At 53.5% G+C, this 15411-nt stretch overlaps 1 protein-coding gene across 1 annotated transcript in view; it reads right to left on the minus strand.

Annotated features, from left to right (window-relative positions):
* Positions 1-556: 556 nt before the first annotated feature.
* Positions 557-15411, minus strand: part of prkg2l (protein kinase cGMP-dependent 2, like) — a 213539-nt gene continuing 198684 nt past the window's right edge. The window contains exons 15-18 of the mRNA XM_072436872.1: positions 8812-8934; positions 8564-8626; positions 6593-6659; positions 557-652 (exon numbers count right to left, since the gene is read on the minus strand). Of these exons, the coding sequence (XP_072292973.1) occupies positions 557-652; positions 6593-6659; positions 8564-8626; positions 8812-8934 (349 nt within the window). The remainder of the gene's footprint in view (positions 653-6592; positions 6660-8563; positions 8627-8811; positions 8935-15411) is intronic.

The raw sequence follows: 15411 nt of genomic DNA on the forward strand, positions 1-15411 counted from the left end.
CACCCCCTGGAGGACACGCCCCCGGGAGGACACGCCCCCGGGAGGACACACCCCCTGGAGGACACATCCCCTGAGGACACACCCCCTGGTGGACACATCCCCTGGAGGACACGCCCCCTGGAGGACACGCCCCCTGGAGGACACGCCCCCTGAGGACACGCCCCCTGGAGGACACGCCCCCTGGAGGACACGCCCCCTGGAGGACACGCCCACTGAGGACACGCCCACTGAGGACACGCCCCCTGGAGGACACGCCCCCTGAGGACACGCCCCCTGGAGGACACGCCCCCTGGAGGACACGCCCACTGAGGACACGCCCCCTGGAGGACACGCCCCCTGGAGGACACGCCCCCTGGAGGACACGCCCCCTGGAGGACACGCCCCTGGAGGACACGCCCACTGGAGGACACGCCCCCTGAGGACACGCCCCCTGGAGGACACGCCCCCGGGAGGACACGCCCCCGGGAGGACACACCCCCTGGAGGACACATCCCCTGAGGACACACCCCCTGGAGGACACGCCCCTGTCTGCAGACTCTTCTGTGGCATGTCCAGATCAGAAGTCCTTGTCCCATCCCGACAGCTCGTCCGGCACCTCTTCTGGGTCAGGAGGAAACACATCAAAGTGACTGTGGTCCAAAGGGCCGGTCACCTGAGACACACACATCAGAGCGGTCATCAGAGCGGTCATCTGAGACACACACATCAGAGCGGTCATCTGAGACACACACATCAGAGCGGTCATCAGAGCGGTCACCTGAGACACACACATCAGAGCGGTCATCAGAGCGGTCATCTGAGACTCACACATCAGAGCGGTCATCAGAGCAGTCATCTGAGACTCACACATCAGAGCGGTCATCAGAGCGGTCACCTGAGACTCAAACATCAGAGCGGTCATCAGAGCGGTCATCTGAGACACACACATCAGAGCGGTCATCTGAGACACACACATCAGAGCGGTCATCAGAGCGGTCACCTGAGACACACACATCAGAGCGGTCATCAGAGCGGTCATCTGAGACTCACACATCAGAGCGGTCATCAGAGCAGTCATCTGAGACTCACACATCAGAGCGGTCATCAGAGCGGTCACCTGAGACTCAAACATCAGAGCGGTCACCTGAGACACACACATCAGAGCGGTCATCAGAGACACACACATCAGAGCGGTCATCTGAGACACACACATCAGAGCGGTCATCTGAGACCCACACATCAGAGCGGTCATCAGAGCGGTCATCTGAGACACACACATCAGAGCGGTCATCAGAGCGGTCATCTGAGACACACACATCAGAGCGGTCATCTGAGACACACACATCAGAGCGGTCATCTGAGACACACACATCAGAGCGGTCATCAGAGCGGTCATCTGAGACTCACACATCAGAGCGGTCACACATCAGAGCGGTCACCTGAGACACACACATCAGAGCGGTCATCAGAGCGGTCATCTGAGACTCACACATCAGATCGGTCATCTGAGACACACACATCAGAGCGGTCATCAGAGCGGTCATCTGAGACTCACACATCAGAGCGGTCACCTGAGACACACACATCAGAGCGGTCATCAGAGCAGTCATCTGAGACTCACACATCAGAGCGGTCATCAGAGCGGTCACCTGAGACTCAAACATCAGAGCGGTCACCTGAGACACACACATCAGAGCGGTCATCAGAGACACACACATCAGAGCGGTCATCTGAGACACACACATCAGAGCGGTCATCTGAGACCCACACATCAGAGCGGTCATCAGAGCGGTCATCTGAGACACACACATCAGAGCGGTCATCAGAGCGGTCATCTGAGACACACACATCAGAGCGGTCATCTGAGACACACACATCAGAGCGGTCATCTGAGACACACACATCAGAGCGGTCATCTGAGCGGTCACCTGAGACACACACATCAGAGCGGTCATCAGAGCGGTCATCTGAGACTCACACATCAGAGCGGTCACCTGAGACACACACATCAGAGCGGTCATCAGAGCAGTCATCTGAGACTCACACATCAGAGCGGTCATCAGAGCGGTCACCTGAGACTCAAACATCAGATCGGTCATCTGAGACACACACATCAGAGCGGTCACCTGAGACACACACATCAGAGCGGTCATCTGAGACACACACATCAGAGCGGTCACCTGAGACACACACATCAGAGCGGTCATCAGAGCGGTCATCTGAGACACACACATCAGATCGGTCATCTGAGACACACACATCAGAGCGGTCATCTGAGACACACACATCAGATCGGTCACACATCAGAGCGGTCATCTGAGACACACACATCAGAGCGGTCATCTGAGACACACACATCAGAGCGGTCATCAGAGCGGTCACCTGAGACACACACATCAGAGCGGTCATCAGAGCGGTCATCTGAGACTCACACATCAGAGCGGTCACCTGAGACACACACATCAGAGCGGTCATCAGAGCGGTCACCTGAGACACACACATCAGAGCGGTCATCTGAGACACACACATCAGAGCGGTCATCTGAGACACACACATCAGAGCGGTCATCAGAGCAGTCATCTGAGACTCACACATCAGAGCGGTCATCAGAGCGGTCACCTGAGACACACACATCAGAGCGGTCATCTGAGACACACACATCAGAGCGGTCACCTGAGACCCACACATCAGAGCGGTCATCAGAGCGGTCATCTGAGACTCACACATCAGATCGGTCATCTGAGACACACACATCAGAGCGGTCACACATCAGAGCGGTCACCTGAGACACACACATCAGAGCGGTCACCTGAGACACACACATCAGAGCGGTCATCAGAGCGGTCATCTGAGACACACACATCAGAGCGGTCACCTGAGACACACACATCAGAGCGGTCATCAGAGCGGTCATCTGAGACACACACATCAGAGCGGTCACCTGAGACACACACATCAGAGCGGTCATCAGAGCGGTCATCTGAGACTCACACATCAGAGCGGTCACCTGAGACACACACATCAGAGCGGTCATCAGAGCGGTCACCTGAGACTCAAACATCAGATCGGTCACACATCAGAGCGGTCACCTGAGACACACACATCAGAGCGGTCATCTGAGACACACACATCAGAGCGGTCATCTGAGACACACACATCAGAGCGGTCACCTGAGACACACACATCAGAGCGGTCATCTGAGACACACACATCAGAGCGGTCATCAGAGCGGTCATCTGAGACTCAAACATCAGATCGGTCATCTGAGACACACACATCAGAGCGGTCATCTGAGACACACACATCAGAGCGGTCATCAGAGCGGTCACCTGAGACACACACATCAGAGCGGTCATCTGAGACACACACATCAGAGCGGTCATCTGAGACACACACATCAGAGCGGTCACCTGAGACACAAACATCAGAGCGGTCATCTGAGACACACACATCAGAGCGGTCATCTGAGACACACACATCAGAGCGGTCACCTGAGACACACACATCAGAGCGGTCATCAGAGCGGTCACCTGAGACACACACATCAGAGCGGTCATCTGAGACACACACATCAGAGCGGTCATCTGAGACACACACATCAGAGCGGTCATCTGAGACACAAACATCAGAGCGGTCATCTGAGACACACACATCAGAGCGGTCATCTGAGACACACACATCAGAGCGGTCATCAGAGCGGTCACCTGAGACACACACATCAGAGCGGTCATCAGAGCGGTCACCTGAGACACACACATCAGAGCGGTCATCTGAGACACACACATCAGAGCGGTCATCAGAGACACACACATCAGAGCGGTCATCAGAGCGGTCACCTGAGACACACACATCAGAGCGGTCATCTGAGACACACACATCAGAGCGGTCATCTGAGACACACACATCAGAGCGGTCACCTGAGACACACACATCAGAGCGGTCATCAGAGCGGTCATCTGAGACACACACATCAGAGCGGTCATCTGAGACACACACATCAGAGCGGTCACCTGGTCAACAAGTCCAGGTCAATAAACAGACCACAGATGTTAAGACACGAAAGTTCCTGACCATGGAGGGGTACATCCCAAATCCAGCACTGAGACTGGACACTAGCACCCTGAGACTGGACACTAGCACCCTGAGACTGTACACTAGCACCCTGAGACTGGACCCTAGCACCCTGAGACTGGACACTAGCACCCTGAGACTGGACACTAGCACCCTGAGACTGGACACTAGCACCCTGAGACTGGACACTAGCACCCTGAGACTGGACCCTAGCACCCTGAGACTGGACACTAGCACCCAGAGACTGGACACTAGCACCCTGAGACTGGACACTAGCACCCTGAGACTGGACCCTAGCACCCTGAGACTGGACACTAGCACCCTGAGACTGGACCCTAGCACCCAGAGACTGGACACTAGCACCCTGAGACTGTACACTAGCACCCTGAGACTGGACACTAGCACCCTGAGACTGGACACTAGCACCCTGAGACTGGACACTAGCACCCTGAGACTGGACACTAGCACCCTGAGACTGGACACTAGCCATAAGGAAGGAGGCGGGACTAGGGAGTGTGAGAGCCACTGTCCAGGACGAAATGTCCAAGATCCATAAGTACATCAAGGACAAGGCTCCTACAGAGGACGTGCTCAGTGAATGTCTCAGACAATGAGGAACAGAGGAGGGAACCTACATGGGAGGACACGCCCCTACATGGGAGGACACGCCCCTACATGGGAGGACACGCCCCTACATGGGAGGACACGCCCCTACATGGGAGGACACGCCCCTACATGGGAGGACACGCCCCTACATGGGAGGACACGCCCCTACATGGGAGGACACGCCCCTACATGGGAGGACATGCCCCTACATGGGAAGACACGCCCCTACATGGGAGGACACGCCCCTACACGGGAGGACACGCCCCTACACGGGAGGACACGCCCTTACAAGGGAGCACACGCCCTTACATGGGAGGACACGCCCCTACATGGGAGGACACGCCCTTACATGGGAGGACACGCCCTTACATGGGAGGACACGCCCTTACATGGGAGGACACGCCCCTATATGGGAGGACACGCCCCTACACGGGAGGACACGCCCTTACACGGGAGGACACGCCCTTACACGGGAGGACACGCCTTAACTGGGAGGACACGCCCCTACATGGAGGACACGCCCTTACATGGGAGGACACGCCCCTACATGGGAGGACACGCCCTTACATGGGAGGACACGCCCTTATGCTGCAGGGACATCACACATGGAGCTCCATCACCAGGAGCTGACATAGTGTAAGAAACATCTGTGCAGAGCACGAGCTGGAGACCCCAAGGACAAAGTGGGAAACACCTCCAGAGGGGGAGAACGACCGAGCCAAATGTCCTCTGGGACTTCAGATACAGACAGAATGGTAATGGAACCAACCGGACATAGTGGTGGTCTCAAGGGTCAGAGGAAAGCCGTGGTGGTCTCAAGGGTCAGAGGAAAGCTGTGGTGGTCTCAAGGGTCAGAGGAAAGCCGTGGTGGTCTCAAGGGTCAGAGGAAAGCTGTGGTGGTCTCAAGGGTCAGAGGAAAGCTGTGGTGTTGGACATTGCAGTTCAAGAGATGGAAACATCCGGAAAAAGGAACATGAGAAACTAGAGAAATCCCAAGGCCTCAGAGAGGAGCTGGAGAAGGTCTGGAGCCTGAAGGTGTCAGTGGTGCTGTAGTGACCAGAGCACTTGGGGCAGTGACCCTCAAACTGGAGGAATGACCCCCAAACTGGAGGAATGACCCTCAAACTGGAGGAATGACCCTCAAACTGGAGGAATGACCCTCAAACTGGAGGAATGACCCTCAAACTGGAGGAATGACCCTCAAACTGGAGGAATGACCCCCAAACTGGAGGAATGACCCTCAAACTGGAGGAATGACCCTCAAACTGGAGGAATGACCCTCAAACTGGAGGAATGACCCCCAAACTGGAGGAATGACCCCCAAACTGGAGGAATGACCCTCAAACTGGAGGAATGACCCCCAAACTGGAGGAATGACCCTCAAACTGGAGGAATGACCCTCAAACTGGAGGAATGACCCCCAAACTGGAGGAATGACCCTCAAACTGGAGGAATGACCCTCAAACTGGAGGAATGACCCTCAAACTGGAGGAATGACCCCCAAACTGGAGGAATGACCCCCAAACTGGAGGAATGACCCTCAAACTGGAGGAATGACCCTCAAACTGGAGGAATGACCCTCAAACTGGAGGAATGACCCTCAAACTGGAGGAATGACCCTCAAACTGGAGGAATGACCCTCAAACTGGAGGAATGACCCCCAAACTGGAGGAATGACCCTCAAACTGGAGGAATGACCCTCAAACTGGAGGAATGACTTGAGCAGATCCAGGAAAAACATCAGACATCTCAGTCCAGAAAAGTGCAGGAACAGCAAAGACACTGAAGAACCCTTAGGCTCCCAGGGGCCTCTGGAGAAGGAGCCCAGGGGCCTCTGGAGAAGGAGCCCAGGGGCCTCTGGAGAAGGAGCCCAGGGGCCTCCCAGGGGCCTCTGGAGAAATAGCCCAGCTTGAAGGGGGGAATATAAAACACAGACCTTTCTCTTCAGAGGAGAAACGAGCCGTCTGCATCTGAGTCTGTCCCAGTTAAAGCCCTGGAACCACCTGCAACCACCGAAACATCACTGTTAATGTGGTCCTGGTCCTGGTCCTGGTCCTGGTCCTGGTCCTGGTCCTGGTCCTGGTCCTGGTCCTGGACCTGGACCTGGACCTGGTCCTGGTCTGGTCTGGTCCTGGTCTGGTCCTGGTCCTGGTCCTGGTCTGGTCCTGGTCTGGTCCTGGTCCTGGTCCTGGTCCTGGTCCTGGTCTGGTCCTGGTCTGGTCCTGGTCCTGGTCCTGGTCCTGGTCCTGGTCTGGTCCTGGTCCTGGTCCTGGTCCTGGTCCTGGTCCTGGTCCTGGTCCTGGTCTGGTCCTGGTCCTGGTCTGGTCCTGGTCCTGGTCCTGGTCCTGGTCTGGTCCTGGTCCTGGTCCTGGTCCTGGTCTGGTCCTGGTCCTGGTCCTGGTCCTGGTCCTGGTCCTGGTCCTGGTCCTGGTCCTGGTCCTGGTCCGGTCCTGGTCCTGGTCCTGGTCCTGGTCCTGGTCTGGTCCTGGTCCTGGTCCTGGTCCTGGTCCTGGTCCTGGTCCTGGTCCTGGTCCTGGTCTGGTCCTGGTCCTGGTCCTGGTCTGGTCCTGGTCCTGGTCCTGGTCCTGGTCCTGGTCCTGGTCCTGGACCTGGTCCTGGTCCTGGTCCTGGTCCTGGTCCTGGTCCTGGTCCTGGTCCTGGTCCTGGTCCTGGTCCTGGTCCTGGTCTGGTCCTGGTCCTGGTCCTGGTCCTGGTCCTGGTCTGGTCCTGGTCCTGGTCCTGGTCCTGGTCCTGGTCCTGGTCTGGTCCTGGTCCTGGTCCTGGTCTGGTCCTGGTCCTGGTCCTGGTCCTGGTCCTGGTCCTGGTCTGGTCCTGGTCCTGGTCCTGGTCCTGGTCCTGGTCCTGGTCCTGGTCCTGGTCCTGGTCCTGGACCTGGACCTGGTCCTGGTCCTGGTCCTGGTCCTGGTCCTGGTCCTGGTCCTGGTCCTGGTCCTGGTCCTGGTCTGGTCCTGGTCCTGGTCCTGGTCCTGGTCCTGGTCCTGGTCCTGGTCCTGGTCCTGGTCCTGGTCCTGGTCTGGTCCTGGTCCTGGTCCTGGTCCTGGTCCTGGTCCTGGTCCTGGTCCTGGTCTGGTCCTGGTCCTGGTCCTGGTCCTGGTCCTGGTCCTGGTCTGGTCCTGGTCCTGGTCCTGGTCCTGGTCCTGGTCCTGGTCCTGGTCCTGGTCCTGGTCCTGGACCTGGACCTGGTCCTGGTCTGGTCTGGTCCTGGTCTGGTCCTGGTCTGGTCCTGGTCCTGGTCCTGGTCCTGGTCCTGGTCTGGTCCTGGTCTGGTCCTGGTCCTGGTCCTGGTCCTGGTCCTGGTCCTGGTCTGGTCCTGGTCCTGGTCCTGGTCCTGGTCCTGGTCCTGGTCCTGGTCTGGTCCTGGTCCTGGTCCTGGTCCTGGTCCTGGTCCTGGTCCTGGTCCTGGTCCTGGTCCTGGTCCTGGTCCTGGTCCGGTCCTGGTCCTGGTCCGGTCCTGGTCCTGGTCCTGGTCCTGGTCCTGGTCCTGGTCTGGTCCTGGTCCTGGTCCTGGTCCTGGTCTGGTCCTGGTCCTGGTCCTGGTCCTGGTCCTGGTCCTGGTCCTGGTCCTGGTCCTGGTCCTGGTCCGGTCCTGGTCCTGGTCCTGGTCCTGGTCCTGGTCCTGGTCCTGGTCCTGGTCCTGGTCCTGGTCTGGTCCTGGTCCTGGTCCTGGTCCTGGTCCTGGTCCTGGTCCTGGTCCTGGTCCTGGTCTGGTCCTGGTCCTGGTCCTGGTCCTGGTCCTGGTCCTGGTCCTGGTCCTGGTCTGGTCCTGGTCCTGGTCCTGGTCCTGGTCCTGGTCTGGTCCTGGTCCTGGTCCTGGTCCTGGTCCTGGTCCTGGTCCTGGTCCTGGTCCTGGTCCTGGTCCTGGTCCTGGTCCTGGTCCTGGACTCACTTGTGTTTCCTGATGTCGTTGATGCCGTTCTTCTTGTTCCCGAGTCGCTCCACAGGGTTCAGTCTGAACACAAGAAATACAAGTTTTTTCATTTATTTAAATGTAAGAAAATCTACAGAATCAAGAAAATTAATGGTCTTAGGTCCGGACCAGGACTGGACCTGGTCCAGTCCTGGTCCGGACCAGGACTGGACCAGGTCCGGACCAGGACTGGACCTGGTCCAGTCCTGGTCCGGACCTGGACTGACCTGCAGAGTCGTCTGATGAGGTCATCGGCTCGTTTCCGGATCTTTTTGGGGAAATCCACTTTCTCAACTCCGCGAAGAATTGACGTGTAGATCTTCATCGGGTCTGGACCAGTGAAGGGAGTACTGAGGGAGAAACAGGCCTAAACCAGGACTAAACCAGGACTAAACCAGGCCTAAACCAGGTCTGAACCAGGCTTAAACCAGGACTAAACCAGGACTAAACCAGGCCTAAACCAGGACTAAACCAGGACTAAACCAGGACTAAACCAGGACTAAACCAGGACTAAACCAGGTCTGAACCAGGCTTAAACCAGGCCTAAACCAGGTCTGAACCAGGACTAAACCAGGACTAAACCAGGACTAAACCAGGACTAAACCAGGACTAAACCAGGCCTAAACCAGGTCTGAACCAGGCTTAAACCAGGCCTAAACCAGGACTAAACCAGGACTAAACCAGGACTAAACCAGGACTAAACCAGGTCTAAACCAGGACTAAACCAGGACTAAACCAGGACTGAACCAGGACTAAACCAGGACTAAACCAGGACTAAACCAGGACTAAACCAGGTCTAAACCAGGACTAAACCAGGTCTAAACCAGGACTAAACCAGGACTAAACCAGGACTGAACCAGGACTAAACCAGGACTAAACCAGGACTAAACCAGGACTAAACCAGGACTAAACCAGGTCTGAACCAGGACTAAACCAGGACTAAACCAGGTCTGAACCAGGACTAAACCAGGACTAAACCAGGACTAAACCAGGCCTAAACCAGGACTAAACCAGGACTAAAGCAGGACTAAACCAGGACTAAACCAGGTCTGAACCAGGACTAAACCAGGACTAAACCAGGACTAAACCAGGTCTGAACCAGGACTAAACCAGGACTAAACCAGGTCTGAACCAGGACTAAACCAGGACTAAACCAGGACTAAACCAGGACTAAACCAGGTCTGAACCAGGACTAAACCAGGACTGAACCAGGTCTGAACCAGGCCTAAACCAGGACTAAACCAGGACTAAACCAGGTCTGAACCAGGACTAAACCAGGACTGAACCAGGTCTGAACCAGGCCTAAACCAGGACTGAACCAGGACTAAACCAGGACTAAACCAGGACTAAACCAGGACTAAACCAGGACTAAACCAGGTCTGAACCAGGACTAAACCAGGACTGAACCAGGTCTGAACCAGGTCTGAACCAGGCCTAAACCAGGACTAAACCAGGACTAAACCAGGACTAAACCAGGACTAAACCAGGTCTGAACCAGGACTAAACCAGGACTAAACCAGGTCTGAACCAGGCCTAAACCAGGACTAAACCAGGACTAAACCAGGTCTGAACCAGGACTAAACCAGGACTAAACCAGGACTAAACCAGGACTAAACCAGGACTAAACCAGGTCTGAACCAGGCCTAAACCAGGACTAAACCAGGACTAAACCAGAACTAAACCAGGACTAAACCAGGACTAAACCAGGACTGAACCAGGACTAAACCAGGACTAAACCAGGACTAAACCAGGTCTGAACCAGGCCTAAACCAGGACTAAACCAGGACTAAACCAGGCCTAAACCAGGACTAAACCAGGACTAAACCAGGACTAAACCAGGACTAAACCAGGTCTAAACCAGGACTAAACCAGGACTAAACCAGGACTGAACCAGGACTAAACCAGGACTAAACCAGGACTAAACCAGGACTAAACCAGAACTAAACCAGGACTAAACCAGGACTAAACCAGGTCTAAACCAGGACTAAACCAGGACTAAACCAGGACTAAACCAGGACTAAACCAGGCCTAAACCAGGACTAAACCAGGACTAAACCAGGACTAAACCAGGTCTAAACCAGGACTAAACCAGGACTAAACCAGGACTGAACCAGGACTAAACCAGGACTAAACCAGGACTAAACCAGAACTAAACCAGGACTAAAACAGGACTAAACCAGGTCTAAATCAGGACTAAACCAGGACTGAACCAGGACTAAACCAGGACTAAACCAGGACTGAACCAGGACTAAACCAGGACTAAACCAGGTCTGAACCAGGACTAAACCAGGACTGAACCAGGTCTGAACCAGGCCTAAACCAGGACTAAACCAGGACTGAACCAGGACTAAACCAGGACTAAACCAGGACTAAACCAGGTCTGAACCAGGCCTAAACCAGGACTAAACCAGGACTAAACCAGGACTAAACCAGGACTAAACCAGGTCTGAACCAGGACTAAACCAGGACTAAACCAGGTCTGAACCAGGCCTAAACCAGGACTAAACCAGGACTAAACCAGGTCTGAACCAGGACTAAACCAGGACTAAACCAGGACTAAACCAGGACTAAACCAGGACTAAACCAGGACTAAACCAGGTCTGAACCAGGCCTAAACCAGGACTAAACCAGGACTAAACCAGGCCTATACCAGGACTAAACCAGGTCTGAACCAGGACTAAACCAGGACTGAACCAGGACTAAACCAGGACTAAACCAGGACTAAACCAGGACTAAACCAGGACTGAACCAGGACTAAACCAGGACTAAACCAGGACTAAACCAGGTCTGAACCAGGCCTAAACCAGGACTAAACCAGGACTAAACCAGGCCTAAACCAGGACTAAACCAGGACTAAACCAGGACTAAACCAGGACTAAACCAGGTCTAAACCAGGACTAAACCAGGACTAAACCAGGACTGAACCAGGACTAAACCAGGACTAAACCAGGACTAAACCAGGACTAAACCAGAACTAAACCAGGACTAAACCAGGACTAAACCAGGTCTAAACCAGGACTAAACCAGGACTGAACCAGGACTAAACCAGGACTAAACCAGGACTAAACCAGGACTAAACCAGGACTAAACCAGGTCTGAACCAGGACTAAACCAGGACTAAACCAGGTCTGAACCAGGACTAAACCAGGACTAAACCAGGACTAAACCAGGCCTAAACCAGGACTAAACCAGGACTAAAGCAGGACTAAACCAGGACTAAACCAGGTCTGAACCAGGACTAAACCAGGACTAAACCAGGACTAAACCAGGTCTGAACCAGGACTAAACCAGGACTAAACCAGGTCTGAACCAGGACTAAACCAGGACTAAACCAGGACTAAACCAGGACTAAACCAGGTCTGAACCAGGACTAAACCAGGACTGAACCAGGTCTGAACCAGGCCTAAACCAGGACTAAACCAGGACTAAACCAGGTCTGAACCAGGACTAAACCAGGACTGAACCAGGTCTGAACCAGGCCTAAACCAGGACTGAACCAGGACTAAACCAGGACTAAACCAGGACTAAACCAGGACTAAACCAGGACTAAACCAGGTCTGAACCAGGACTAAACCAGGACTGAACCAGGTCTGAACCAGGCCTAAACCAGGACTAAACCAGGACTGAACCAGGACTAAACCAGGACTAAACCAGGACTAAACCAGGTCTGAACCAGGCCTAAACCAGGACTAAACCAGGACTAAACCAGGACTAAACCAGGACTAAACCAGGTCTGAACCAGGACTAAACCAGGACTAAACCAGGTCTGAACCAGGACTAAACCAGGACTAAACCAGGACTAAACCAGGACTAAACCAGGACTAAACCAGGACTAAACCAGGTCTGAACCAGGCCTAAACCAGGACTAAACCAGGACTAAACCAGGCCTATACCAGGACTAAACCAGGTCTGAACCAGGACTAAACCAGAACTAAACCAGGACTAAACCAGGACTAAACCAGGACTGAACCAGGACTAAACCAGGACTAAACCAGGACTAAACCAGGTCTGAACCAGGCCTAAACCAGGACTAAACCAGGACTAAACCAGGCCTAAACCAGGACTAAACCAGGACTAAACCAGGACTAAACCAGGACTAAACCAGGTCTAAACCAGGACTAAACCAGGACTAAACCAGGACTGAACCAGGACTAAACCAGGACTAAACCAGGACTAAACCAGGACTAAACCAGAACTAAACCAGGACTAAACCAGGACTAAACCAGGTCTAAACCAGGACTAAACCAGGACTAAACCAGGACTAAACCAGGACTAAACCAGGCCTAAACCAGGACTAAACCAGGACTAAACCAGGACTAAACCAGGTCTAAACCAGGACTAAACCAGGACTAAACCAGGACTGAACCAGGACTAAACCAGGACTAAACCAGGACTAAACCAGAACTAAACCAGGACTAAAACAGGACTAAACCAGGTCTAAATCAGGACTAAACCAGGACTGAACCAGGACTAAACCAGGACTAAACCAGGACTGAACCAGGACTAAACCAGGACTGAACCAGGTCTGAACCAGGACTAAACCAGGACTGAACCAGGTCTGAACCAGGCCTAAACCAGGACTAAACCAGGACTGAACCAGGACTAAACCAGGACTAAACCAGGACTAAACCAGGTCTGAACCAGGCCTAAACCAGGACTAAACCAGGACTAAACCAGGACTAAACCAGGACTAAACCAGGTCTGAACCAGGACTAAACCAGGACTAAACCAGGTCTGAACCAGGCCTAAACCAGGACTAAACCAGGACTAAACCAGGTCTGAACCAGGACTAAACCAGGACTAAACCAGGACTAAACCAGGACTAAACCAGGACTAAACCAGGACTAAACCAGGTCTGAACCAGGCCTAAACCAGGACTAAACCAGGACTAAACCAGGCCTATACCAGGACTAAACCAGGTCTGAACCAGGACTAAACCAGAACTAAACCAGGACTAAACCAGGACTAAACCAGGACTGAACCAGGACTAAACCAGGACTAAACCAGGACTAAACCAGGTCTGAACCAGGCCTAAACCAGGACTAAACCAGGACTAAACCAGGCCTAAACCAGGACTAAACCAGGACTAAACCAGGACTAAACCAGGACTAAACCAGGTCTAAACCAGGACTAAACCAGGACTAAACCAGGACTGAACCAGGACTAAACCAGGACTAAACCAGGACTAAACCAGGACTAAACCAGAACTAAACCAGGACTAAACCAGGACTAAACCAGGTCTAAACCAGGACTAAACCAGGACTAAACCAGGACTAAACCAGGACTAAACCAGGCCTAAACCAGGACTAAACCAGGACTAAACCAGGACTAAACCAGGTCTAAACCAGGACTAAACCAGGACTAAACCAGGACTGAACCAGGACTAAACCAGGACTAAACCAGGACTAAACCAGAACTAAACCAGGACTAAAACAGGACTAAACCAGGTCTAAATCAGGACTAAACCAGGACTGAACCAGGACTAAACCAGGACTAAACCAGGACTGAACCAGGACTAAACCAGGACTAAACCAGGTCTAAACCAGGACTAAACCAGGACTAAACCAGGACTGAACCAGGACTAAACCAGGACTAAACCAGGACTAAACCAGGACTAAACCAGGACTAAACCAGGACTGAACCAGGACTAAACCAGGACTAAACCAGGACTAAACCAGGACTGAACCAGGACTAAACCAGGACTAAACCAGGACTAAACCAGGTCTGAACCAGGCCTAAACCAGGACTAAACCAGGACTAAACCAGGACTAAACCAGGTCTGAACCAGGCCTAAACCAGGACTAAACCAGGACTAAACCAGGCCTAAACCAGGACTAAACCAGGTCTGAACCAGGACTAAACCAGGACTAAACCAGGACTAAACCAGGACTAAACCAGGACTAAACCAGGACTAAACCAGGTCTGAACCAGGACTAAACCAGGACTAAACCAGGACTGAACCAGGACTAAACCAGGACTAAACCAGGACTAAACCAGGACTAAACCAGGCCTAAACCAGGACTAAACCAGGACTAAACCAGGACTAAACCAGGTCTGAACCAGGACTAAACCAGGTCTGAACCAGGACTAAACCAGGACTAAACCAGGACTAAACCAGGACTGAACCAGGACTAAACCAGGACTAAACCAGGACTAAACCAGGTCTGAACCAGGACTAAACCAGGACTAAACCAGGACTAAACCAGGACTGAACCAGGACTAAACCAGGACTAAACCAGGACTGAACCAGGACTAAACCAGGACTAAACCAGGCCTAAACCAGGACTAAACCAGGACTAAACCAGGACTAAACGAGGACTAAACCAGGCTTAAACCAGGTCTGAACCAGGCATAAACCAGGACTAAACCAGGACTGAACCAGGACTAAACGAGGACTAAACCAGGCTTAAACCAGGACTAAACCAGGACTAAACCAGGTCTAAACCAGGACTGAACCAGGACTGAACCAGGACTAAACCAGGACTAAACCAGGACTAAACCAGGTCTGAACCAGGACTAAACCAGGACTAAACCAGGTCTGAACCAGGCCTAAACCAGGACTAAACCAGGACTAAACCAGGTCTGAACCAGGACTAAACCAGGACTAAACCAGGACTAAACCAGGACTAAACCAGGACTAAACCAGGCCTAAACCAGGACTAAACCAGGTCTGAACCAGGACTAAACCAGGACTAAACCAGGACTAAACCAGGACTAAACCAGGTCTGAACCAGGACTAAACCAGGACTAAACCAGGACTGAACCAGGACTAAACCAGGACTAAACCAGGTCTGAACCAGGACTAAACCAGGACTAAACCAGGACTA

The sequence above is a fragment of the Eucyclogobius newberryi genome, unplaced genomic scaffold (genome assembly GCF_026437365.1).
Source record: "Eucyclogobius newberryi isolate DKJ021-1_F unplaced genomic scaffold, fEucNew1.0.hap1 SCAF_8, whole genome shotgun sequence".
Classification (NCBI taxonomy): Eukaryota; Metazoa; Chordata; class Actinopteri; order Gobiiformes; family Gobiidae; genus Eucyclogobius; species Eucyclogobius newberryi.